Source organism: Salmo salar, chromosome ssa01 (genome assembly GCF_905237065.1).
Source record: "Salmo salar chromosome ssa01, Ssal_v3.1, whole genome shotgun sequence".
NCBI classification, from domain to species: Eukaryota; Metazoa; Chordata; class Actinopteri; order Salmoniformes; family Salmonidae; genus Salmo; species Salmo salar.
In genome coordinates, this window is record NC_059442.1 from 136,030,817 (window position 1) to 136,057,457 (window position 26,641).

Genomic DNA, 26,641 nt, shown 5'->3' on the forward strand with positions numbered 1-26,641 from the left:
TGTTAAGTGTCAAATGCAAACTCGTTGACAATTTCGACTTGTAAAAGCCAGCGCTCTTCTTTTTTCCAACCTTTGCGCCATGATTGGTAATTTACCTGTCTAACATCAGCTTGCTTGCGCTGTGGTGGGAGAGGTGGAAATATTTGAGGTGTGTTCTTAAAAGCGCGCAGCAATATTGCCAGTTTCAGTTAGCAAACAGTGTCATATGATGCAACAGCATCATAAGATTGTAAATACCAAAATATAGATTTGGGGTGGAGTTTTCCTGAATGTGTTATCGCTGTGCTTCATCTAATAGCAAAACCAGGACCTAGATTGCAGTTGAGATTACATTAAAAGTAGCGGTGATGTAGCCTCTGTAAGATGGTTCCATTAGGTTTATAAACATTATATTTGGGTGCATTATAACGGTGAGTGGACATTCTCTTTATATTGGATCTATTTCCAGCTCATAGGAAAAGTTTGGATGTGCGTAAACCCTCCATAGTCTACGTTGTTTTAGACCTAATATTATATGAGCACGGGGAGCAATTATGGTATCTGTAATTGTATTTAGCGTTTACTGTATTTAACTGTAAGTTGTTGTTTTGTTTTATTTTAATTTGATTAGAATTAATCACTGTCTTTTTAGGTATTGTCAATAGTGAGTATAATCTTGCTTTTTGACAACTTTTGGCATGGCTCAGACATAATTCATGTTACAGTAGGCCTACATCAGTGTGAGTGCTATATTTAACAACATATGTCCATATTAAAGCCATGCAAGTAATGTGGACTGCAAATATGGGATTGGCATATATTTTGTTCATTTGTTTCTGCAGGCTATTTAACAAATTAGACTATAAATGACTAACATTCAAAATGGAATTGATAACAACACAATACATAAAAGACTGTAAATACACAACTTGAAGTAACCAGGGTTCAACACACCTACAACTTGTTTATTCATCAAAAACACAGCCCTCTGCACCACCGCCAGTTACTGCACCCATAATTCCTGCTGTTAATATAGTTAAAATATTTCTGACACACCCCTAGACCAGTGGAGGCTGCTGAGGAGGAGAATGGCTCATAATAATGGCTGGAATGGAGTAAATGGAATGACATCAAAACATGGTTTTCATGTGTTTGATACCATTCCATTCCACTCCATTTCAGTCATTATTATGAGCTGTCCTCCACTCAACAGCCTCCACTGCCCTAGAAATATAATGCTATGGCCAGTGCTAAGATTTACCATTGCGTTAGGTTTGTTAAAATGGAGCCCTCAATGACTTATTACATTTGGAATAATCCTATAGCTACCAGTGGTGTAAAGTACTTAAGTAAAAATACTTGAAGGTACTACTTAGGTATTTTTTTTCTTTACTTTACTATTTATATTTCTTAGAATTTTATTTTTACTTCACTACATTTGTAAAGAAAATAATGTACTTTTTACTCCATACATTTCCCCTGACACCCAAAAGTACTTGTTTTGAATGATTAGCAGGACAGGAAAATGGTCTAATTCACACATTCACACAAGAGAACATCCCTGGTCATCCCTACTGTCTCTGATCTGGAGGATTCACTAAACATATGCTTTGTTTATACATGATGTCTGAGTGTTGGAGCGTGCCCCTGGCTATGGCTTGCTTAATATAAGGAATTTGAAATGATTTATACTATATTTACAACCAAATACTTTTAGACTACTCAAGTAGGATTTTACTGGGTGACTTTCACATTTACTTGAGTAATTTTCTGTTAAGGTATCTTTATGTAATGGCTGTTGTAGAGAGGGGACCAAAGCGCAGCGTGTTGAGTGCTCATGATGAAATTTATTTTAACTCAAAAACACTAAAGACAAAATAACAAAGAGAAAAACGAACGCGCACAGTTCTGTCAGGTACATAGACTAAACAGAATACAACTACCCACAAACACAGGTGGAAAAAAACCTACTTAAGTATGATATCCAATTAGAGACAACGAGGACCAGCTGCCTCTAATTGGAGATCATCCCAAAAAACAACAACATAGAAATAGAAAACTAGAACTAAAAATAGATATAGAAAACATAGGAAAACACAAAACACCCCCTGTCACGCCCTGACCTAGTCTACCATAGAAAATAACATCTTACTATCGTCAGGACGTGACACTTTACTTTTACTCAAGTATGACAATTGGGTTCCTTTTCCACCACTGATAGCTACTTACCATAATGATTTACAGCAAACCCATGGCCCTATATACACTACAGTTTATCCATAGGGCTTCAATCCCTTTCCTCAAAGGCAAAGATCAAACATATATAAATGAATCTTCTAACTGTGCCATCTGCTCTCCTCCCAGGGACCAAAGCCAAATAGTACCCGGGTACAAAAGTCTGCTTCCCTGTATCTCCCATAATCCTTCTCTCTCCCAGCTATGCTGTAGCTGGAGGTTGAAGGTTATGTATCCCTCCTCAGTGGTCATCTCTCACCGCCTTGATAAATATTTCCCCCCCTTCAGCCATTAGACCCCTGCCAGCTCAAATCCATGCCCTGCAGAGACCAATGTGGCCTTGATAAATTTGCCCTATTATGCTGATAAATTAGTGGCTTGTCTAAGCTTTCTGCAGTGCTCTGTTGCTGGTGGCAGGGTGCCTGTCATTACCCCAACTAAATGCATTTTTTTTTAAACTTTAAAATAGCAAGGTAAGACTAAAAACAAAATCGAGTCAGTCACATGCTGACATGGTGTTTGGATATGTTGATATAAATTCGGGAAGAAAATGGAAATACACTTGCAAGACTAACGTTACCAAACAGGGTTTCCTTCTGCCTGCTTTCTGTTCATTTGATTCCCACTGCCACCCATCATGTGTTTTAATTTCATTAGGGGCTAGATTGAATCAGATCTGCCTTAACCCACGATAACCAGCAACTGCATAGCATAAAATAGTTTTTGTTTAGGCGATGTCGGAAGTGTAACTAAGCTGGAGCTGTCAAATCGGTGAGCGGCTGCTCATTGTCACGAAGCCACACCCGTCTCAGCCACATTAGAAGTTTAGAATGAGAAAGTGTAGGCTATATAGAAATAATGACACTCAAATGTAATATAATTAAACAAAATAATAAGGATTTCTATCAGCCTAATCGAGGTGTAGACTGCATCTCAAATTCCAGTGTTCGATTTCTACTAATGCATCTCTGTGCATCCAATGGCAATGTCCCCAATAGGTATAATGTAGGGAGCCGCTGGCTGAATTGACAGCTCCAACGCAGTTACACCTCGAACAACGCTAAACAAAAACAATTATATGCTACACAGTTGTTGGTTATCCCGGGTAATGGCAGATCTGATTGAATCTAGGCCTTATAATATGCCATGTTTTACTGTATGTAACGTGAATTCCTTGGTGAGTGACTTACAGTATATTGTCAACAAAAATAATTGCTATTGACTTTGGGGTTGTTAGTATTAAATGTATTTATATTATTCAGTTCTACACAGTCCATGACATATTATTGGTTTGCATGAGATGTTTTTCTGCCATCTCACCATATTCTCCCTTAACACCATCATGGATGTTTTCTCTTACCTCCTGAGTCTGTAATCCATTATGTACTGCAGTAAGATTTCATACTGGTAAGCATACCGTAATCCTGTATTATTTACCACTGAGAATCCTCTAAGGCAATTACAAAAAAAACATTTGCATATGGTAAACATCCGGAGAGAAACGAGGGAGGAAAAAGCGAGACAATAAAAAAACACTGAACACTCAGTAATATTAAATGTTGACCTGGAAGTAAACGGCGCTGGTGGCCAATCTCCTATGTATTAGTTTGTGTGTGTGTGAACATAGGGTCAGTGAGAGGACATGGAATTATTGCTCAAGTAGGGTATTACTATGGGGTTGTTCTAGGGAAGTCAGCTCCTAAAACATGAGGTTCAGACTGTACTGAGATGGTGACCCTCATCAGGTCCTCTGAGAACAATGACATGTAAAATAGATTCCTCTCTCCCTGCACATAAAATCCATTACTTGACCGAATGTTACCATGCTGCAATAGAATAATTGACTGCATTGCCAGCTTTGTAATACTTGGACAACATAATAAATCACAATGTATTCAAGAGAGCATCCCCATCCACTCAACTCCCCACCCTAGCACTTTTCTCTTTCTCCTCCTCCTCTTGTTGTTTGCCTCTCAGTGAAACCATGGGCAGCATCACACAGCGGTAAAGGTCAGGAGAAAATCACTGTCGGAATACAGAGGAGGCATCTGACCAATCAGCCCCAAGCTGTGTGCCATTTGCTCCAGATTAAAACCAGGGAGCTGTGTGCAGTCAGGTAAGAGAGGCTGACCTGGCGGGCAGCTGCACAATACCCTTTTATGTTTTGGGGTTTACAAAGTCTGTGCAGTGCTAGGAATTAACGGACTTCTTTCTTTTGGAGGCCATTTCCAGAGCATGGTTTCATTATGATCAGGCATCCATCTCAAAACATAACTGTAAATAAATCAGTTTGTATCAAAAGCATTTTGATTAGTTTGTGTGGATATTTGAAGGCCAAACAGACTGGTGCATCACTTGATAAACATCTACGGTGACTTGAAAATAATTGTACTGTAAGCAGGCCTACATACACTGAGTACCTAAACATTAAGAACACCTGCACTTTCCATGACATAGACTGGCCAGGTGAATCCAGGTGAATGCTATGATCCCTTATTGATGTCACTTTTTAAATTCACTTCAATCAGTGTAAATTAATGGGAGGAGACAGGTTAAAGATTGATTTTTAACCTTTGAGACAATTGAGACATGGATTGTGTATGTGTGCCGTTCAGAAGGTGAATGGGCAAGACAAAATATTTAAGTGCCTTTGAATGGGGTATGGTAGTACTGTTGGTGCCAGGAGCACCGGTTTTTGTCAAGAGCACCGGTTTGTGTTTTTTTATGCTCAACAGTTTCCTGTGTGTATCAATTATGGTCCACCGCCCTAAGGACATCCAGCCAACTTGACACAACTGTGGGAAGCATTGGAGTCAACATGGGCCACCATCCCTGTGGAATGCTTTCAAACCTTGTAGAGTCTGTTGTAGGCTGTTATAAGGAACCATACGTTTTTTGAAAGTGTTGTCAATGTATGACTAACACCTGTTTACATGGTTATGTCTTCATTCTGATGATAATGTGTGAACTGCTTTTGCATGGCAAAAAATACACCGCCACTTCTATGAATGATGTATTACCCATGTAATTGATCCATACTTACAGCATGTTAACATATCCTCTGAGGTTGTATAATCATTGGATTGAGAGTCAAAAGATGTCATGCCTCTTACCATGAAAGCAACTGCAAGCTGGACTGTAAACAGTGCTGTCGTATTCCTCCAACTTGCTGATATGTTGACGTGTGTACGTATATGAACTGATAGTATTATATTGCCCGAAGGGATTACAGAAATGAGAGACTAAGCTTAGTATTTATGAAAATGTGCTTATTTTTTTCTCACATAATCAGTTTTAATATTTGTCGTTGATATTTCCTAATTGCTTTTCTGAAATTAGGAGTTTTTCTGCTGTCTCAGAATATGTTTAACTACATATACAATACATGTTGAGCTACTATATGGCACAATAATATTCAGAGACCATAATTGGTGGTTTAGGGTAAGGTATCAACAACTAAAACAGAGGAACAACGCGGTGAACATTTTAATCTTTAAATGTATTTATTTTAGATTTCGTCATCAAAATTTTTACAAAACATTTTCTGACAATAATATACTCAACGAAAGAGCCATATTTTGCGTTTGGACCAGGTCTCCACAAAACCGCTTTAGGTCTGAGTACATACAAATAAAATATAAAAACCAAAACAACAACAAACCAACTACAGAAGAAAACAATGCAGCGCATATTTACATCCCACAGAAATCAATGCCCTCCTTAGGAGATGGATGAGAGGGAAAAGCAGGAATTCCCATGGAAATATCATGGAAAGAATAAGAGGATATTGGTGGGATGGGAGAGTGTGGAGAAGCTTGGAGCAGGCAAGGAGAAAAATAATATGATAATATTGTTTTCTGTCAGTTTTACTATACGTTCACATCTCTACATTGACTGTGGCAGTAAAATGGAGTCTATATGAAAGTAGTGTTCCTTGTTTTCTGTTAACAGAAATCCAATTAGGGGTGTAAACATGCTTTGTCATACCAAAATATCGCCTGTTTCTCTGACAGGATAATGGTTATGCTTAGATTTTACTCTGCCCTTTGGCATAAGCAATGGTTATAAACTAGGGTCAAGACAATAGGGATTAAGGTTAAAGACTTACAGCTAATATGTAACAGCATGGAACAATAGCAATCAATGGGGAGGTAAAAAGACTGGCCTGAACATCCGTAATGGGACATTGATTCAGGGGAATTACAGGGATGTAAGAGCTCCTCCTACTGTCCTGTAATTCCTCAGGTCTCCACATGCTCTGGGCCCTATAGAGGCCCTCTACTGTAACTGTATAACACCCCAGTATTGGACTCAGAGATGGATGGCAGGGACTAGAAAAGACGACCCAAAACCACATCTGGCTGGGAATACATTTTTCAAATCTATTGATCACTTAGAAGCCATTGAAGCTCTGTGGTTGGCCTCAGATGAACTGGATGGGGGATGTGTTGTGTTGATGGCAGGGAGGCTGAGGTGCTGCAGAGCCCGGAGCCATGGTGAGATATAAGGACCAGGTTTAAGACACCACAAACTTGGTGTGCACCAGCAGTGACAGAGCCTGGGCAACAAAAGCCATGGTACATCAGCAGCAGATGTTAGGCCCTGTGGGGAAGTTGCAGAGTACAATGATGAGACCGCTCACTGCATCCTCAGCCATGTGCACCAGGCGTGATAAGACTGCATACAGCCAAGGTGTGGAAGGATTTAGGAGATAGGCAGGTGTCTGTGTGCCGCCTCCTACATGTTTACTGTAGATGTGTAGCAAGGTGTTAGGATAGCATCCCCTGGTGTGCATGGGACGCGGAACCTTTGTTTTAACCAAATACAGTACAATCCCCTTGTTCTTACCCCTTTCCTTAATTTCTGTTCTTCCCCCCTCCCCATTCCCCCTAGTGATTTGCATTTAGCCATTCCTCTGAGCATAAACAAGGAAATATGAAAGGCTTCCCTGCAACACTTCAGACCTTCATTCAGCCCCCCTTCAGCAAAATCTGTTCCCAGCAGGGATTTGAGCCCATACTCGGAGGGTGGGGGTAGAAGGGAAAACAAAACCCAAAAGAAACAAAGCAGAGGAAAAAACAAAGCCTGTCGGCATTGCTGGGCTAGCACAGATGTTCCTTAAGTTTAGTCCCTGTGCTGAAAGCCCCCATACAGTACGGCATAAGAAAAATGGGCCAAAAGACTAGTTAATGCAAGACAGCAGGGTCCTTTTATTCCAATGGCCTTATCAGTGCTGATCATGGATGTAGATAATGGTAAACCGATTATTTATTAGCCACTAATTTAATTGTGATTATAATGTGTTCATTTCACCTTCCAATTACATATTGGGGTGAAATCGCTTTGACCGTTGTTGGACTGCTGTTAAGAGATTACTGCTTAAGGAAACATATTAATGAAGAAAACTAAATTATGAAGACTGGTCTAGAAACGTATTACCAGGATAGAAGAGGAAAGCCTCTCTCTGGGGTATAACCTCGTCCAACAAAAGCCTCTATGCATACAGACTGCATGGAGAATGGAGGGCCCATTGTGCTAGAGAAATCTACTCAGGAGAGGAATGGCTATGGAGGGCTCAGTGAACAGCTTGCTTGAGAGAAAACAAAGTGACCTGTGTGTGTGTGTGTGTGTGTGTGTGTGTGTGTGTGTGTGTGTGTGTGTGTGTGTGTGTGTGTGTGTGTGTGTGTGTGTGTGTGTGTGTGTGTGTGTGTGAAAACATGTCTTTGTGGTTCTAGGGCATGTCAAACAGGAAAGATTCTCCATACTTTCTGTTTCTAGTTCAGTGCACACACTCATATCAGGATGTGGTTTCCCTAATAGTCAGCATGCGGAAAGAATTAGAATGTTATAAAACAGGTTCACCAAAGTCACCAAAGACAGACATGAGATTCAGGCCAGGGAGATGGCAGGGGGCAGGGGAGGTATCAGATCCAGGCCAGGGAGATGGCAGGGGGTAGGGGAGGTTTGAGATCCAGGCCAGGGAGATGGCAGGGGAGGTATCAGATTCAGGCCAGGGAGATGGCAGGGGGCAGGGGAGGTATCAGATTCAGGCCAGGGAGATGGCAGGGGGCAGGGGGGGTATCAGATTCAGGTCAGGGAGATGGCAGGGGGCAGGGGAGGTATCAGATCCAGGCCAGGGAGATGGCAGGGGAGTTATGAGATCCAGGCCAGGGAGATGGCAGGGGGCAGGGGAGTTATGAGATCCAGGCCAGGTTGATGGCAGGGGGCAGGGGAGTTATGACATCCAGGCCAGGGAGATGGCAGGGGGCAGGGGAGTTATGAGATCCAGGCCAGGGAGATGGCAGGGGCAGGGGAGTTATGAGATCCAGGCCAGGGAGATGGCAGGGGGCAGGGGAGTTATGAGATCCAGGCCAGGTTGATGGCAGGGGAGTTATGAGATCCAGGCCAGGGAGATGGCAGGGGGCAGGGGAGTTATGAGATCCAGGCCAGGTTGATGGCAGGGGGCAGGGGAGTGATGAGATCCAGGCCAGGGAGATGGCAGGGGGCAGGGGAGGTATAAAGAGTAAGGCAAGACGTTGATAGAACTGAGAGTGAGATGTCCCATTTGTAAAGACATTTGCTCAACATTTATTACAATTTAAACTCAAACCAGCACTGCAGTCAGAAGCCATTTTGAGTAAACCGACAGTTTTTATGTAATATGTGGGGCATATCTGAAAAAACTTCTAGATCATGATATCATTATAAGAGCATTATTTCTGTGTTTGCTTAGGGGTTGGTAAATTATTAAATGAAAAATAAAGTTATCATGGCACAAAAAAAACTTTTCAAAATAACTTTAATAACGAAAGAATGACTTGTACCAAGAAAATGGCTTATTTGAAGCCTGCTATGAAAAATACTCTACTACAGGCCAGACACTTCAAATTATTGACACTTCAAGTCATTATGTTAGGGCTTCCAATGTCCCTGTCATGTGTGGCTCCGGTAGGGGGTGTGACCATGAGAAATAACTAATAACCTCAGTGATAGACTATCTCTGCAAGAATGGTGACGTGGTGGAGGGACGTGGTGGAGGGACGTGGTGGAGGGATGTGGGAGCAGTTAGAAACATATTCATCATTAAAACAAGGAGAGAAGAGCAAATGGTGGGAATCATCACCTCCCTCCCAAAGCCATCTTCAGGACAGACTCCCTTCCTCACACTGGTTCGTGGATAAGGCTCCTCTTCTGGCCACAAGCAGTTTGTGTTTCAGAAGAAGCGAAATATGTAACTTTTTTCTATATTTACAAGACACATAAGTCCAGATGGATTTTGTCCTTTTGATTGAGTATTTTATAGAATTTCTTGACATCTTTGATCATCTCAAAAAGTGTCACTTTTGCTCCCAGGTCAAGAAACTTCACAAAAGCATACCCCCCCCCAATCCATGTCCCGGCCCTTACCTTCTCCTGTGGCAGGCCAGTGATGACCACAGACAATTATCCAGACAGATACAAAAATTACCATAGCATGTTGTTATTTGGACATGGGGAGTAAGGAGGGTGGGGGATGCCGGTTGAAAGCAACCACAACAAATGTTCAAGTCCATCATCAACTCCATCAATCAATGGTTAAGGATGTCCAATAGTGGCCATGGGTGACAGAGAGAGTGTCCACATTCATCTGGTGAGCGTCCGAACACTGTCAGGCACACTGGCTGGCAAATGGCTGTGTTGTTAACAGGCAATATCCATCCCCAGTGGCAGTCCACCACAGTCAGTGAGTTCATCTGGAGGTCGAAGAAACATCAACGTGTCAGCCAGTCCAACAAGCCCCGATGAGGCACTGGGCTCTGTGTCTGCACTGTCTCTGAGGGAGTAGGGGGCAGCACAGGAGCAGTACATCACCAACCTACCAGAATACCAACCTACCGGTCACATCACAAACAGTTACAAGAAAATGAAGCATTGCTTTGAGAAATCAAATATGTAAAATGGCTTGCTAGGCCTTTACAGGTGGTAAGAGATTCAACCTTCAGTTGAGGTCCCTCGAAGGACCTGCAGACAACCTTGTTAACTGCTTTGCCCAATTTGATCAAACTGAGCATCGCAAAGCATTGGCATTTTAAAGAGCTTCATTCTGCCCTAATACTTCACTTCCAGCTATTCCATTTAAAGGATTTAATGAGATAGATATCAACCCATGAATTCCCCAGATCATAGAGAGTATAATACATGGTGGGCCAATTCCAGCCAGCTGCCAAATCTTGACAAGCCATTACACATGCTTCCTATATTTTTCCTATAGATCGGACTACATCAAATTATCTTTTTGTAATGACAACTTGGCAAACTGAGTAGGCTGCGCCACCATTTACAGACACAGGCCTCGGCAGCCTGCGTAGACGATATCATGTGGTTTGGTTGTACATATCTGTATACAGGTGGCAGACGTACATTTATAAAAAGTAAACCATTTAATGTGTACCAGTTTGGATGTTTTCAGAAACAAAAAGTATAAAGAAAACAAATGCTATTATGTACATATAAAATAACACATCTTTGGTATGACATGAGCACATGAATAGAACTTAGCATGAGACTGTGACCTCCATGGAAATCATACAATGCTCTACTTCTTTTCCCTCGCCACATCATTCTCCTGTTTAGAAAAATTAGCTCATTTTAATGAAATGATTCCCATTAGATAGCATTATGACTGCTGACTGGCAATTTTAATGGGAATAACAGCAAGCCTTTGAGCTCTGGTAAACATGATTTTGTGTCACGATGTTTATTTTTCTTTATATCTCCCTCATTTCATTTTCCTCCAGAAACCTTGTTTATTGCACATTCCTTTTTCACTCCAAACACAGCGTGAAAGAACTGTCATTATCCATTCCCTGGTGCAGGCACCCTACAATGTTGTCGCTGTATGGGCCAGAGCTGTAACCAAAGCGATGTTAATGTTAACGTGTCATGCATGTTGCATCACGTTTCAAGTTTCCCAAGAGCCAGGAGGAGGGGAGCAGGAGGGCCACTTTGAAGTGTTTGGAAAAATAAAGAGAGATGATAGCAGAACTCCCAGGATGCATCAGCCTTCATAATGGTCACATTCCGGGTGCCAGATGCCAAAGGCATCTAGCCATGTAAATTGATATTTTTTTGTTTTCTTCTCCTCACCTCCGCCCCTTTGTAGCTTCCCATGCCAATGTGCTAAAAAAGGCCCCAAAGAACCACTCCGCTCCATCGCCCTCTATTCAAGAGTCATGGTGGATCTGTGGCATCCCCACCCTGCCTCAAATGACAGCCTCTCGCTCCAGCTGTTAGCGTCCAAAGGTGAGCGTGGTGGTGCGCTCTGGGGGAGGGAAGGGACCGCCGGTGCCCTCGGACGGGACTCTGAGGATAGAGGGTGGTGAGCGGGGCCTGGCCCTCACCCCCATGGTGGCAGAGGGCACAGTGGGCAGCGCTACAGTCTGTATGGTGGCCCTCTCGCGTGGCCCCAGCTCCTCCAGGCCCTGCGGGGGGCCCTCGTAGCCCATGTTGAGCCGCAGGGGCTGATGGGCTTGGCAGTAGTCCACGATAGGTTGCTCATACCGGTAGTACGTTAGGGCGCCCATCTGGTGCGGGGCCTGTTTAGAGGAGGGAGGGAGGGAGGGAGGGAGGGAGGGAGGGAGAGGGAGGATGACGCAGGGATTGAGAATGGCAGAGGGAGAGAGAGAGAATGTGTGAGAAATTAGGTGGGAGAGGGAGAGGAGGGGCAGAGAGAAAAAAACATCAGAGATGTCAATCTCAAATGCTTCTATCTTTTGTTGAGAGCTTTGAGCACTGTAGATATCAACAAGCAGTTGGGAACAAATCATCATCAATAATTATAATAATATCTACAATTCAAACAAATATTTTTGTCAAACAGTGAGTCGTTTGTCAGAAAACAATAACAATGTGTATCAATTCCCTAAATGATTAATCGTAAGAAAGCTAGGTGGAACAACCACATATCACAGTCACTTATCGTTCCATGTCATTTCAGCAAGCCATGACACCCACCATCTCAGATGATTCTGAAATCTTTTCTGTAGTTAAAAACAGATAAGATGAGCATTCCCGCAAAATTATTTTGCTGACATTTAATTTGATCTCTGAGAAATTAAGCTAATTGATTGTACCCAAATTGGCCCTTTTAATTTATAGGATTTACATTATATTATATTTATTATATATTGACATTATATATAAGTATAGTACCCAACATCTGATTTGGACCATTGAGAAAGACATGAGGAAGAGCCGTTTCGGATCAAAACATTGTCAATAAAGCGGTGAATTGGGAAGTTCAACAATATGGGGGAACACCCCACACACCATGCCACCCACGAACACCCCACACACCATGCCACCCACAAACACCCCACACACCATGCCACCCACGAACACCCCACACACCATGCCACCCACGAACACCCCACACACCATGCCACCCACAAACACCCCATACACCATGCCACCCACGAACACCCCATACACCATGCCACCCACGAACACCCCACACAGCATGCCACCCACCAACACCCCACACACCATGACACCCACGAACACCCCACACACCATGCCAATCCCACCCCAACAACCGTCTGACAAGTAGTATGGAGCTGCACTTTGAGTATTGCTTCTTCATCCTATGTAATTTATTCCCTGCAAATCTGGTGATGTTTTTTTCCCCTGTTCAGAGACATTAGCAATTGAAGTTGCTTGTATTATTTACCATAAATTTGTGTGAAAGTACCGGGTTTTGCCCAATAGGTGCCACTGTTCCTGCTACCGCCACCCCCTTTTATCCATTTAGCTGGTCTCTAGTGTTTATTAAATGGATCACAACATTTTCTTCAACATTTCAAATGTGGGTAGAAACACAATAGCTTTTGCTCAATGTCTTTTTACCCAACGTGAGCGCAGCATCTGTCTTGTTATACGGTGTACACCGTGCTCATTTCTATTTTCAAATAGGCATGCAGCCGTCCACATACATAAATATGTCGTACTTAAAGAGAGGATCAGTGTAAACTGAAGCAGAGTTCCATAGAGTCTAGACAACCACAATGACACAAAATCAGCCACAGACACAGGATGTTCACTGCTGTTACAGCATTCTCCCCTCATTCAAGTACAATGACATAACTCAAAATTACTATGCTCGCTCCATCACCATGTCACTTGTGTCAGTGCCAGAAGCACTCGTCACATTTGGTGCTGTGTCAAGTCTCCCATTCCCTCAACAACCAGAGCACCGTGCCAAACAAACAGATGAGCGACTTCCAGCGTTTTCCCCAACTCACTGCCTGAGTTCACTGCCTTAACAAAGGCCAATTAGTGGAGGTTGAAAGGTGCCCAGAAACAATAGTGAGAGATGGCAGCCGTCTGGAATAAAACACGTGCCTGACAGCGATGATAGACGATCAGATCTTACAATGGCGGCTGTGACAAGATACAAACAAAACAAACAACAATAACAAATAGGAAGCTAAGAAAGAAAACAGAGAGAGAGAAATAATTCCCAGTGTGCCGTCTTGTCTGGGAGGACACTGCATCAATTCAGCCCTATAAGTTCTCTAGTCTTGTTGGCTGACAGAGCAAAAACAAAATGAGCCTCCTCTTTGGGTAACATGAATTCAAGGTTTATGCAAGAGTAGAAGTCATGGACCCAGTCAGTTGAGCAAGATCAGTCATTCAGATAGTAGAGTTACCACAGGCAGAATAGTCCCTAAGTGTGGAATAACAATCAAAGTAGCCGTGAGCAAAGTTAAAGAGATCAGACAGTACAAAACATATACTCCCACTGAGCTATATTGACTTGATTTGGTGTCTAATGAGCAGGGTTGGGGCCAATTCCATTTTAATTCCAGTCATTTCAGAAAGTAACCAAAATTCCAATTTCCTCATTGAAAAGCATTGAAGAGAATTGGAATTTCAGACTACTTCCTGAATTGACTGGAATTGAAATGGAATTGACCCCAACCCTGTTAATGAATGCAGTGTTATGGGTTCCAATTCCTGGCTAGTCTGGGCTATGTCAATAAATACAGAAAACAAACAAACTGTACAGACTACAGAGAAAGTATGACCTCTTTTCACAAATCTGTCCCTCCCCCCTCTCTCAAATGGACTCCGTTAAGCTAGACCTATACTCATTACATTATGGGCACTCAGCGGATTACTCCCCCTCTCTCTGAGTCTCTCCCCCTCCTCCATCCTCCCCCCACACACCCCTCCCCCCTCTGATTAATTAACGGATATTAACTCCTAACTGTTTCAGTGGATTCTATTGAAGTGCCAGGGCATAAATCTGCCCAGAATGCAAGGAATGTGTGTGTGTGTGTGTGTGTCAAAGAGAGAGAGAGAGAGAGAGAGAGAGAGAGAGAGAGAGAGAGAGAGAGAGAGAGAACCTGTTAACACACACCTGGCGGTCTAGCAGCAAATCCACAGCAGTCTCTGGCCTCAGCGTTTTGTGATTGAATTGTCTCCTCAGAGAGGTGGAATGGAATTAGGTGTAAATCTCAGACTGATGCGCTTGGTGTGATGAACTAGCTTAATTGGCTTACATTGTTCTTTTTGTTTGTCTCCAAAGAGAGAAAAATGTCCCCATTGGTTAATATTTATAACAGTGACAGTGCCTCGGGCAAAGACAGTGCAAATGGTTCCCTTGGACCGCTTCGCCAAAACACTTTCACTTTGATCCTCTCAGCTCTGCCTCGTCTGTCTGTCTGGGCACTAGGATACTATAGCAAAGGGGAAAGATGGAGAGCGGACCCATACTCATGCATTTGCAATATGACCTTACAGTATGTTTCCAGGTAGTCTCTTAGGAACCAGGATGTGAGAGGGAATCAGAGCCATTGATTCTCTGTGCTGTGGAAGGTCACATTCAGAGAAGTGTATCCATCGCACATACCTGGTACTCATTACGGATAGCAGTGTGCACAGTGACCGGAAACACAGTCATTTGCAGCTGCTAAAAAAGAATACAGTGTGGAAAGACATTACCATAATTTATTTCAATGTGATATCTATATTTAATTAAATGTAATTCACTTGTCATGAAAATACTTCACTTACTCTGATTATATGGAATAGAAATAATTGTGTTCCAGAGTGCTGTTTTGGTAAGGTACTTATAATGCCATCAGGGGTAAAGCTCTGTTTTCATAATGTGTTTGCAACGTGAGTGATCTCCCTCTCTTTGTGTGTGTGTGTGTGTGTGTGTGTGTGTGTGTGTGTGTGTGTGTGTGTGTGTGTGTGTGTGTGTGTGTGTGTGTGTGTCTACTGAACTGTAGGCCTAAAAATATCCAATAAAATACAAATTGTCACATGCTTCGTAAACTACAGGTGTAGACCAACAGTGAAATGCTTACTTACAGGTCCTTTTGCAGTGTTAAAGATAAAACAAGTGAATTAAAATATAAATAATGACACAAGGAATAAATACACAGTGAATAACGAATAACAATAACGAGAAAAATAACATGGCTGTATGTGTGGCCTATACACTGAGTGTACAAAACATTAAGAACACCTTCCTAATATTGAGTGTCACCCACCCCTTTTGCCCTCAAAACAGCCTCAAAGCTTTCACCTGGATTCACCTGGTCTGTCATGGAATGAGAAGGTGTCCTTAATGTTTCGTACACTCAGTGTATGTGTGTGTGTCACTGTGTAGGTGTGTGAGTCTGCAACATTAATGTTGTCCTTTCTTCGTGTAGACGGCACAGATATTGCACTGGGGGCATCCATGACATGGAGCCCACCAGACAGGATTTCAGCCCCAGAAAAACAGACGGTGTCTGAGGGGAAGTTTAGCCAAACATCATCACATTTACAAAAACAAAGCATGACCCCAGAGGAAAGCAGCTACAGTCCATGTACGTACAGTCCATTACCGTGTGGCCATTTGCATCTGTGTGTTTGTTTGTGTATGTGCATGTGTATGTGTGTGTGTGTTTGTGAGTGTATGTGTGTGTATGTGTGTGTTTGTGTGTGTATGTGTGTGTATGTGTGTGTTTGTGTGTAAGTGTGTGTTTGTGTGTATCAAATCAAATCAAATTTTATTAGTCACATGCAGGTGTAGACCTTACAGTGAATTGTTAACTTACGAGCCCCTAACCGACAGTGCAGTTAAAAAAAAATACGGATAAAAATAAGAGATAAAAGTAACAAGTAATTAAAGGAGAGCTGTAAAAAATAACAATACATACGGGGGGGTGCCGGTACAGAGAAAATGTGCGGGGACACCGGTTAGTATGTGTGTGAAGTGAACATTCTGACATTCCTATTCCATTCCGTAAGCAATCATCATCTGCTGTAAAACCAACCCAACGGTCTAACAAATGACTAAGCTTGTCGTAGGGGCGGGATGTTGGGACAACCTTAAGGGCAGTAATTAGCAGGAGACAGCTGGATCAGGTCCAAAATACTGTCCAGTGAAGGTAGTTCCAGGTGAATGACAAAATCCAATTAATATTTACAAAATTAACAGACTCTCAAAATACAGGTTTGAATCGAAAACCTAAGCCTCAATCAGGCCTACCTTGCCAAACCAACTATAGCAGGTTGGGGTATACCAGGCTATAGACAGCCTCCCCACACAGCTCACATCCCAGAGCTAGAACAAGACTCCATCTCACATACCAGAGCTAGAACATATCTCCATCTCACATACCAGAGCTAGAACATATCTCCATCTCACATACCAGAGCTAGAACATATCTCCAGCTCACATAACAGAGCTAGAACAATACTCCAGCTCACATACCAGAGCTAGAACATATCTCCAGCTCACATACCAGAGCTAGAACATATCTCCATCTCACATACCAGAGCTAGAACATATCTCCATCTCACATACCAGAGCTAGAACATATCTCCATCTCACATACCCGAGCTAGAACATATCTCCATCTCACATACCAGAGCTAGAACATATCTCCATCTCACATACCAGAGCTAGAACATATCTCCAGCTCACATACCAGAGCTAGAACATATCTCCATCTCACATACCCGAGCTAGAACATATCTCCAGCTCACATACCAGAGCTAGAACATATCTCCATCTCACATACCAGAGCTAGAACAATACTCCAGCTCACATACCAGAGCTAGAACATATCTCCATCTCACATACCAGAGCTAGAACATATCTCCATCTCACATACCAGAGCTAGAACAATACTCCAGCTCACATACCAGAGCTAGAACATATCTCCATCTCACATACCAGAGCTAGAACAATACTCCAGCTCACATACCAGAGCTAGAACATATCTCCAGCTCACATACCAGAGCTAGAACATATCTCCATCTCACATACCAGAGCTAGAACATATCTCCAGCTCACATACCAGAGCTAGAACATATCTCCATCTCACATACCAGAGCTAGAACATATCTCCATCTCACATACCAGAGCTAGAACATATCTCCAGCTCACATACCAGAGCTACAACATATCTCCATCTCACATACCAGAGCTAGAACATATCTCCATCTCACATACCAGAGCTAGAACATATCTCCATCTCACATACCAGAGCTAGAACATATCTCCATCTCACATACCAGAGCTAGAACATATCTCCAGCTCACATACCAGAGCTAGAACATATCTCCATCTCACATACCAGAGCTAGAACATATCTCCAGCTCACATACCAGAGCTAGAACATATCTCCATCTCACATACCAGAGCTAGAACATATCTCCAGCTGACATACCAGAGCTAGAACATATCTCCATCTCACATACCAGAGCTAGAACATATCTACATCTCACATACCAGAGCTAGAACATATCTCCAGCTCACATACCAGAGCTACAACATATCTCCAGCTCACAGGTGAAACAGGTACCTTTATATCTATGGCCCTTCCCTATGGACCAAACCATTAACCATGGAGCTCTTTACCCAAATATGGCATATCAAATCATGTAACAGACATCTTCATTATACCCACATTTACATATCCCATCTAAATAAACATTTTAAACATTCCTAGCTTATCCTCAAAGCGAGAATACTTTCCATTAATGAATACACATTTCATAATAATAGTTCTCCAGGCCAACAGGAGGGAAAACGTACTCCCTATGGAGCCACGCACCCATTTTGCACGGACATGACAGACAAGACATGGAGCTTCGAGACACGCAAACTTCAAACACAGGAAACATTACAATATTTAAATAAACACACTTTTTCTTGTCAGTGTAGCAAGTGTTCATGTGCACCTGAACATCACATCCACTGGGAGGATTGCAAAATGGTAAATTACTGCATTTAAATATGGAACTGAAATACGTCACAATGCAACTTGACCAAACATTTCCACTACACATAATTAGCCTTGCGCACAGGAAATACCCATGATGCTGACAAAAGAAGAAAATAACAAAAGTATATATATTTAGTATAAATGAATTACTACATACAGTATGTGGGGAAACATGAACACGCTAAACAATTTATAAGGGGAGTTAATGCACGTTTGTGACCAGAGCTACCCAGTCAGCTTTGTCACAAAACTCTTCACCCAGGCTTTTGGCCCTGTCTACAGAGCTCTGACACCCTCTGTCCTCAGTCATAATTGGGCAGATAGCCCTGGAAGTGGGGCAGAGTTTTCCTTTATGGGTGTGTTATCCGGGTGTGCTATCCACATGTGTGTATTTAAATCAAAGTATTTCTCTAAACAAGCTGTTGCCCTCCTGCTAATTCCTTAATGCACGCCACTCCCTTTATGTGCACTGCAGTATTGATTACAGGTCTCTGAAACCACACAAATTAACCGGCTTCACTCCACACATAAGCACACACACACGCATTGACATATACACACGCATACAGAGCTAAATAAAATGTCCGCTGCCCCCTTCACGCACCAGCATCTGCCCACCGTTGATGCACTGTGTCCTCAGCTGTACAGACACTAGAGGAGGTTCTAAGGACAGATCACAGCAAATGGGCCTTGAAATGTTAGTCAATGCTTAACGCTGGTCCTCCTGTACTGCATTCCCAAGTTTTTCTCTTGTACTCCATGCCCTAGTCTTTCACATTCAAAACAGAGCATTATTACCGCTGCTATTGATTTCTCTGCTGCGTTTCTGCGGCTGCATGGAAAAGTAGTACGGCTAAAATGGCCAACAACCTCTCAGAGTTTGACAGGCTCTGTAGCTGCTACTGGGAATACAAAACACTTGCTTCTCCACTCAGAGTGGGAACAAGAGATTCTGTCGTGACATTTCATGTACTGCTCTTTTAGTCCACAGTTCCTTGCTCAAGGATAAATCTGTGTCTGCACTGTCCTGACACAGGGGTCAAGGACCTCAGATTCATTCATCAGGGAATCTGTCCATAGACTCCTATAGGTTGTTGTTTTTTATTCAATAGAAGGGCTTAGTGTGTTTGCTCATTCAAATCATCACAAGTGTCCCTCATGAATAAGGATGGGGCTTATTCAGTTAACTCAAACAAAGGGGATGAGAATTAATGCAAAAAGACAACAGGGTGTCCTTGTAGGTACTTCACATGGCTTTCATTTAGTCTAAGTCAGCATGGGGCTATAAGTTTTAGAGTGAGTCATCTATAGTTCATCATGCTAATGCCGGGTTGAAAGAAACAACATACTGTAGTAATGAGTAAAAGGCTGTCCTCTACACAGTCTGACTCTGATGCAAACACTCAAACAACAACTGCTAGAACATTCGCTCTTAAGCAAGTGCATTTTTCTGTGGAAATGTTGTCTGGCAAGATAAATTGAAAAACGGGTATAAAGGAAGTTACGGTGAGGTGTTATTTGTGTCAAAAGGATACCATTCGTTTAATATTTTTCTGCTATTCTTTGTGAATTTAAACTTTCCAGATTACTTGGCCTGAACCCTGGGTGCTCTGTCCAAGTGATGACCGCAGCGCAAAATAATGACTGTGTGGCCAGTCTTGGCTCTACGCTAGGCTGTGTCTGTCTTACTTTAATCAGAGTTATTGGGAAGGAGTGTGCCTGACGGTGTACCCAGACCCAGGCTATTAAAGACCTGACTAATAAGACATGTCAGGACGACCTAGGTGACCGCCATCCCAATATACAGAACTTAACTTACCTTGTTATCTCCGTCCCTGTCTCTTCCTGTCTCTCCCACTCTCTAATATACAGAACTTTAACTTACCTAGCTATCTCCGTCCATGTCTCTTCCTGTCTCTCTCACTCTCTAAATATATAGAACTTTAACTTACCTAGCTATCTCTATTCCTGTCTCTTCCTGTCTCTCCCAATCTCTAATGTACAGAACTTTAACTTACCTAGCTATCTCCGTCCCTGTCTCTTCCTGTCTCTCTCACTCTCTAAATACACAGAACTTTAACTTACCTAGCTATCTCTATTCCTGTCTCTTCCTGTCTCTCCCAATCTCTAATGTACAGAACTTTAACTTACATAGCTATCTCCGTCCCTGTCTCGTCCTGTCTCTCCCACTCTCTAATATACAGAACTTTAACTTACAGTTGAAGTCGGAAGTTTAAATACACCTTAGGCAGTTACATTTAAACTCAGTTTTTCACAATTCCTGACTTTTAATCCTAGTAAAAAATTCCCTGTCTTAGCTCAGTTAGGATCACCACTTTATTTTAAGAATGTGAAATGTCAGAATAATAGTAGAGAGAATGATTTATTTCAGCTTTTATTTCTTTCATCACATTCCCAGTGGGTCAGAAGTGTACATACACTCAATTAGTATTTGGAAGCATTGCCTTTAAATTGTTTAACTTGGGTCAAACGTTTCTGGTAGCCTTCCACAAGCTTCCCACAATAAGTTGGGTGAATTTTGGCCCATTCCTCCTGACAGAGCTGGTGTAACTGAGTCAGGTTTGTAGGCCTCCTTCCTCGCACATGCTTTTTCAGTTCTACTCACCAACTTTCTATGGGATTGAGGTCAGGGCTTTGTGATGGCCACTCTAATACCTTGACTTTGTTTTAAGCCATTTTGCCACAACTTTGGAAGTATGCTTGGGGTCATTGTCCATTTGGAAGACCCATTTGTGACCAAGCTTTAACTTCCTGACTGATGTCTTGAGATGTTGCTTCAATATATCCAAATAGTTTTCCTCCTCATGATGCCATCTATTTTGTGAAGCGCACCAGTCCCTCCTGCAGCAAAGCACCCCCACAACATGATGCTGCCACCCCCGTGCTTCACGGTTGGGATGGTGTTCTTCGGCTTGCTCGCCTCCCCCTTTTTCCTCCTAACATAACGATGGTCATTATAGCCAAACAGTTCTATGTTTGTTTCATCAGACCAGAGGACATTTCTTCAAAAAATACAATCTTTGTCCCCATGTGCATTTGCAAATCAAAGTCTGGCTTTTTTATGGCGGTTTTGGAGCAGTGGCTTCTTCCTTTCTGAGCGGCCTTTCAGGTTATGTCGATATAGGACTCGTTTTACTGTGGATATAGATACTTTTGTACCTGTTTCCTCCAGTATTTTCACAAGGTCCTTTTCTGTTGTTCTGGGATTGATTTTCACTTTTTGCACCAAAGTACGTTCATCTCTAGGAGACAGAATGCATCTCCTTCCTGAGCGGTATGACAGCTGTATGGTCCGATGGTTTTTATGCTTGCGTACTATTGTTTGTACTGATGAATGTGGTACCTTCAGGCATTTGGAAATTGCTTTCAAGGATGAACCAGACTTGTGGAGGTCTACACATTTTTTTTCTGAGGTCCTGGCTGATTTCTTTTGATTTTCCCATGATGTCAAGCAAAGATGCACTGAGTTTGAAGGTAGACCTTGAAATACATCCACAGGTACACCTCCAATTGACTCAAATTATGTCAATTAGCCTATCAGAAGCTTCTAAAGCCATGACATAATTTTCTGGAATATTCCAAGCTGTTTAAAGGCACAGTTAACTTAGTGTATTTAAACTTCTGACCGACTGGAATTGTGATACAGTGAATTATAAGTGAAATAATCTGTCTGTAAACAATTGTTGGAAAAATTACTTGTGTCATGCACAAAGTAGATGTCCTAACCGACTTGCCAAAACTATAGTTTGTTAACAAGAAAATGGTGGAGTGGTTGAAAAACGAGTTTGAATGACTCCAACCTAAGTGTATGTAAACTTCCGACTTCAACTGTACCTAGCTATCTCCGTCCCTGTCTCTTCCTGTCTCTCCCACTCTCTAAATATACAGAACTTTAACTTACCTAGCTATCTCCGTCCCGGTCTCTTCCTGTCTCTCCCACTCTCTAATATACATGCATAACTTTAACTTACCTAGCTATCTCTGTTCCTGTCTCTTCCTGTCTCTCCCACTCTCTAATATACATAATTTTAACTTACCTAGCTATCGCCGTCCCTGTCTCTTCCTGTCTCTCCCACTCTCTAATATACATAACTTTAACTTACCTAGCTATCTCCGTCTCTGTCTCTGCCTTTCTCGCCCACTCTCTGACTCACTTGTATTGTCCTTTCTCCAAAAGGTATTTGCTTGTAATAGAAATAAACATGATATAGGTAAGAGATGCATCTTAAATGGTAGGCAGCACTATGAGGTCACTCAATTTCCTCATGATCTCAGCCTCCTCGGCCGTATCACTCTAAGACAGTAAAAGCATTGGGAGTTATTTTGCTTGTACTGTAAGTACCAAACAAAGGAAGGTATATATATAATACAGGTGCAGCAGGTTCAACAGCACAAAAATGCTATCTGGACGAAGTGGTTTTACTCATAAAGTTGATTTCCCGTATCAACAGAATTTCATTTAGGGCTTATACAGCTGAAAAGGGGAGTTTGCTGTGAAATGTCAGGCTGTAATTATAGTGTGGTGTAATGCCGCTCCTCTCTCCTCGCCCACCACTCTTTGTGTGATTGCATTAGCGAGAAGGTACAGCAGTGTGAGAAGTAGCCTCGGTGCAATGCTGGGTAGCTTATTTGAGTGTGGCATCGCTTAGTTTGACTGTTTTCTTTATGTGATTAAGTGTGTGTGTATGTGTGTGTTTGAGTGAGTGAGTGTGTGTCTGATACCGGGTATTCTAATGAGTGAGCATCACAGCCACTAATTTTAATTAAAGCAACAACAACTTATTTGGTAGTAATTATGATAGATTGTGGACTGCTGAATTAATGAGGGGGTGTACGTTTTAAACTGTAAAAAATAATTAACCATGTGGGCTAAAGTGATGGGGGAAGAAGAATCCAGGTTGTTGGAAACAGCCCCTAAAGAGATATGTTGTTTGCATACACGCAGCGTACATCGTGATCACTCTTCACAATCAAAGCGAACATTTCACTGAGAAACCTTGACCAGGCAGCACCTCTGAGGCTGGTGCATCACAGCGCTGAATATCAATCAGAGGTAATGCATACAGGTTAGGACTGCTATGCAGGAAGCTAGGCACTATTCAGACAGTGTAGGGCCAGATAATAAGTATAACGACTTGGCACATTCCTAGACCTTGATGCAGCACTGCAAGAGACGAAAATGGCACAGCTGCTTCCCATATAAACTTTTCCTAACAATTTCTCTTTCTCTCTGTCTCTCTGTCTCGCTCGCTCTCAATCACTTGCTTACTTTTTGAAATGTGCACACAGATAACAACAACACAACATGCACCCAGCAGCACAGATGCACACAGAGACACATGCAAATACTGAGTGACAAGACCAGTGTTTCTCTACTAAATGTGGTTAGATGCCTGCTTTGCAAATGGTAATTAAAACAGCTTGGATCCTCAAATCCCTGATAAATATTTCATTAGTTGGCTCTTGGTGGATGCTATTGTTGACAGCACAACAATATTTACAATGGCCTTTAGAAATTATCGCACCCACAGGGACATCACCTACTCACACACAAATCCTAGACAAATTAACATACGTAATACTTGCTCATAACAGTAAATTCACATAACAACACATCAGTGGTTTTGAGTTCCGCAAAGTTGGTGTAAAAGAGGTGAATAAATTGTTGCTATCTATTAATAAGGACAAGTCATCTGGCACAGACAACCAAAATGGTAAAATGCTAAGGTTAGTAGTGGAATACATTGCGACTCCTGTTTGCCACATCTTCAGTTTAAGCCTAGAAGATGGTGTGTGCCCTCAGGCTGGAGGGAGTGCTTTGCTCAAGAATAACAAAGCACCCTTTAATGGTTCAAACAGACAACCAATCAGCCTGTTACCGATGCTTAGCAAACTTTTTGAAAAAATTGTGTTTGATCAAATACAATGTTATTTTATAGAAAACAAATTGGCAACAGACTTTCAGCATGCTTATAGGGTAGGGCACACTTAACATGCTCAACACTGCTCAACACTGACACAAATTACTAATGATTGGCTGAAAGATATTGATAATAAGAAGATTGTGTGAACTGTTTTGTTAGACTTCCGTGCTACTTTTGATATCATTGATCATAACCTATTGCTGAAAAAACAAAGGTGTTATGGATTTACATCCTCTGCCTTATCATGATTGAGAGTTAACTATCTAACAGAGCACATAGGGTTTTCTTTAATTGAAGCCTATCTAATGCAAATTTGGTTGAGTGTGGTGTACCGCATGGCAGCCGGCTTGGGCCATTATTGTTTCTGTTTTTACTAATGACCTTCCACTAATCTTGAAAAAAGCCTGTGTGTCTATATACGCTGACGACTCAACAGTATACATGCCGGCTACGACAGTAAAATAAATAACTGACACCCTTAACATAGAGCTTCAGTCAGTTTAACTAGCATTAGGCTGGAAATATCTCAAAAACTAAAAACATTTTTTGAGATAAATCACTCACTCAACAATAAACCTCATCTAGATATATTATTGAATAATGTGGCGATTGAGCAAGTTTAGAAGACTAAACTGCTGGGTGTAACCCAAGATACCAAGCTGTCATGGTCAAAACATATAGACTCAATGGTTGCTAAAATGGGGAGAGGTCTGTCCATGATAAGGCGTTGCTCTGCTTTCTTGATGTCTCAATCAACCAGACAGGTCCTACAGGCCCTAGGTTTGTCACACCTGGATGACTGCCCAGTTGTGCGGTCATTTGCAGCAAAGAAGGACAAAGGCAAATTGCAGTTGGTCCAGAACAGAGCAGCACGTATTGCACTTAGATGTACACGGAGGGCGAATGTCAATGACATGCATGTCAATCTCTCCTCACTATTGGTCTTTGTGCGAGGTGTTCATGTGTTGAAGGTACTGAACTGTCTGTTCAAGCAGTTCGGACACTAATCAGTACCACATAAGACATGCAACCAGAGGTCTTTTCACAGTTCCCAGGTCCAGAACAGAGGCTGGGAAATGCACAGTATTAAATAGAGCTGTGATTACATGGAACTCTCTGCCACCCCAGGTAACTCAAGCTAGCAATAAAACCAGATTGAAAAAACTGAAAAAAGAACACCTAACGGCACAACAGGGACTGTGAAGAGACACACAGACATTTTGTATATATTTGGTATTGTAATTTGCATTGTATTATATATTGTATTATGTAGGTTTATGTATATTAAGTATTCTATTTGTTGTGTTTTGTTTCCTGTTTGGACCCCAGGAAGAGTAGCCACTGCCTTGGCAGCAGCAAATTGGGGATCCTAGTAAAATACTACATACTAAACACACGTGCACACGCAGGCACATACTCAGAAAGATGTTTTCACATATTGGTAATCAATGGCCTTGTTTCCAACAACAACCTTGCTGGCTGTATAGCAACATGCACACACACAACCCACCCAATCCCAGAATAGGTTGTGAATACATGGAATACAATATCAGATTAAGTGAATATTGGAATATGAGGACAACAACTGGGAATTCTTCAAATGTAAAAAATATGAAGATCTGAATCTTCAATCTCAATTCTTCTGAAAATTGAGACTTTGGAGACCTTGGAGATTGGATTCCTCTTGAACACATACAGTGCCTTTAGAAAGTATTCATACCACTTGACTTATTCCACATTATTGTGTTACAACCTGAATTCGAAATGGATTAAATACATTTTCTTTCTCACCCATTTACACACAATAGACCATAATGACAAAGTGAGAATGTGTTTTTTTGCAAATGTATTGAATATGAAATATGAATAGGAATATGAAATACAGAAATATGAAATACAGAAATATGAAATACAGAAATACAGAAATATATGTATTCACACCCCTGAGACAATACATGTTGTATTTGTATTTGTATTTATTTTATTATTTTTATTTATTGACTCAAGACATTTCGATGTTTCGTTTGTAATTAATTAGCAAAAATGACAAAAACACAATTCCACTTTGACGTTATGGATATTGTGTATAGGCCAGTGACACAACATCTCAATTTAATCCATTTTAAATTCAGGCTGTAACACAACACAATGTGGAAAAAGTCAAAGGGTGTGAAAACTTTCTGAAGGCACTGTACACATCTGACTGACAGCGTC

The 26,641-nt window shown here is 41.8% G+C and overlaps 1 protein-coding gene across 1 annotated transcript in view; it reads right to left on the reverse strand.

The window, feature by feature from the left end:
- Positions 1 to 5,710: 5,710 nt before the first annotated feature.
- The window catches only part of LOC106565209 (leucine-rich repeat transmembrane neuronal protein 4), a 141,561-nt gene continuing 120,630 nt past the window's right edge, over positions 5,711 to 26,641 (reverse strand). The window contains exon 3 of the mRNA XM_014132079.2: positions 5,711 to 11,789. Within this exon, the coding sequence (XP_013987554.1) occupies positions 11,484 to 11,789 (306 nt within the window). The 3' untranslated portion in view covers positions 5,711 to 11,483. The remainder of the gene's footprint in view (positions 11,790 to 26,641) is intronic.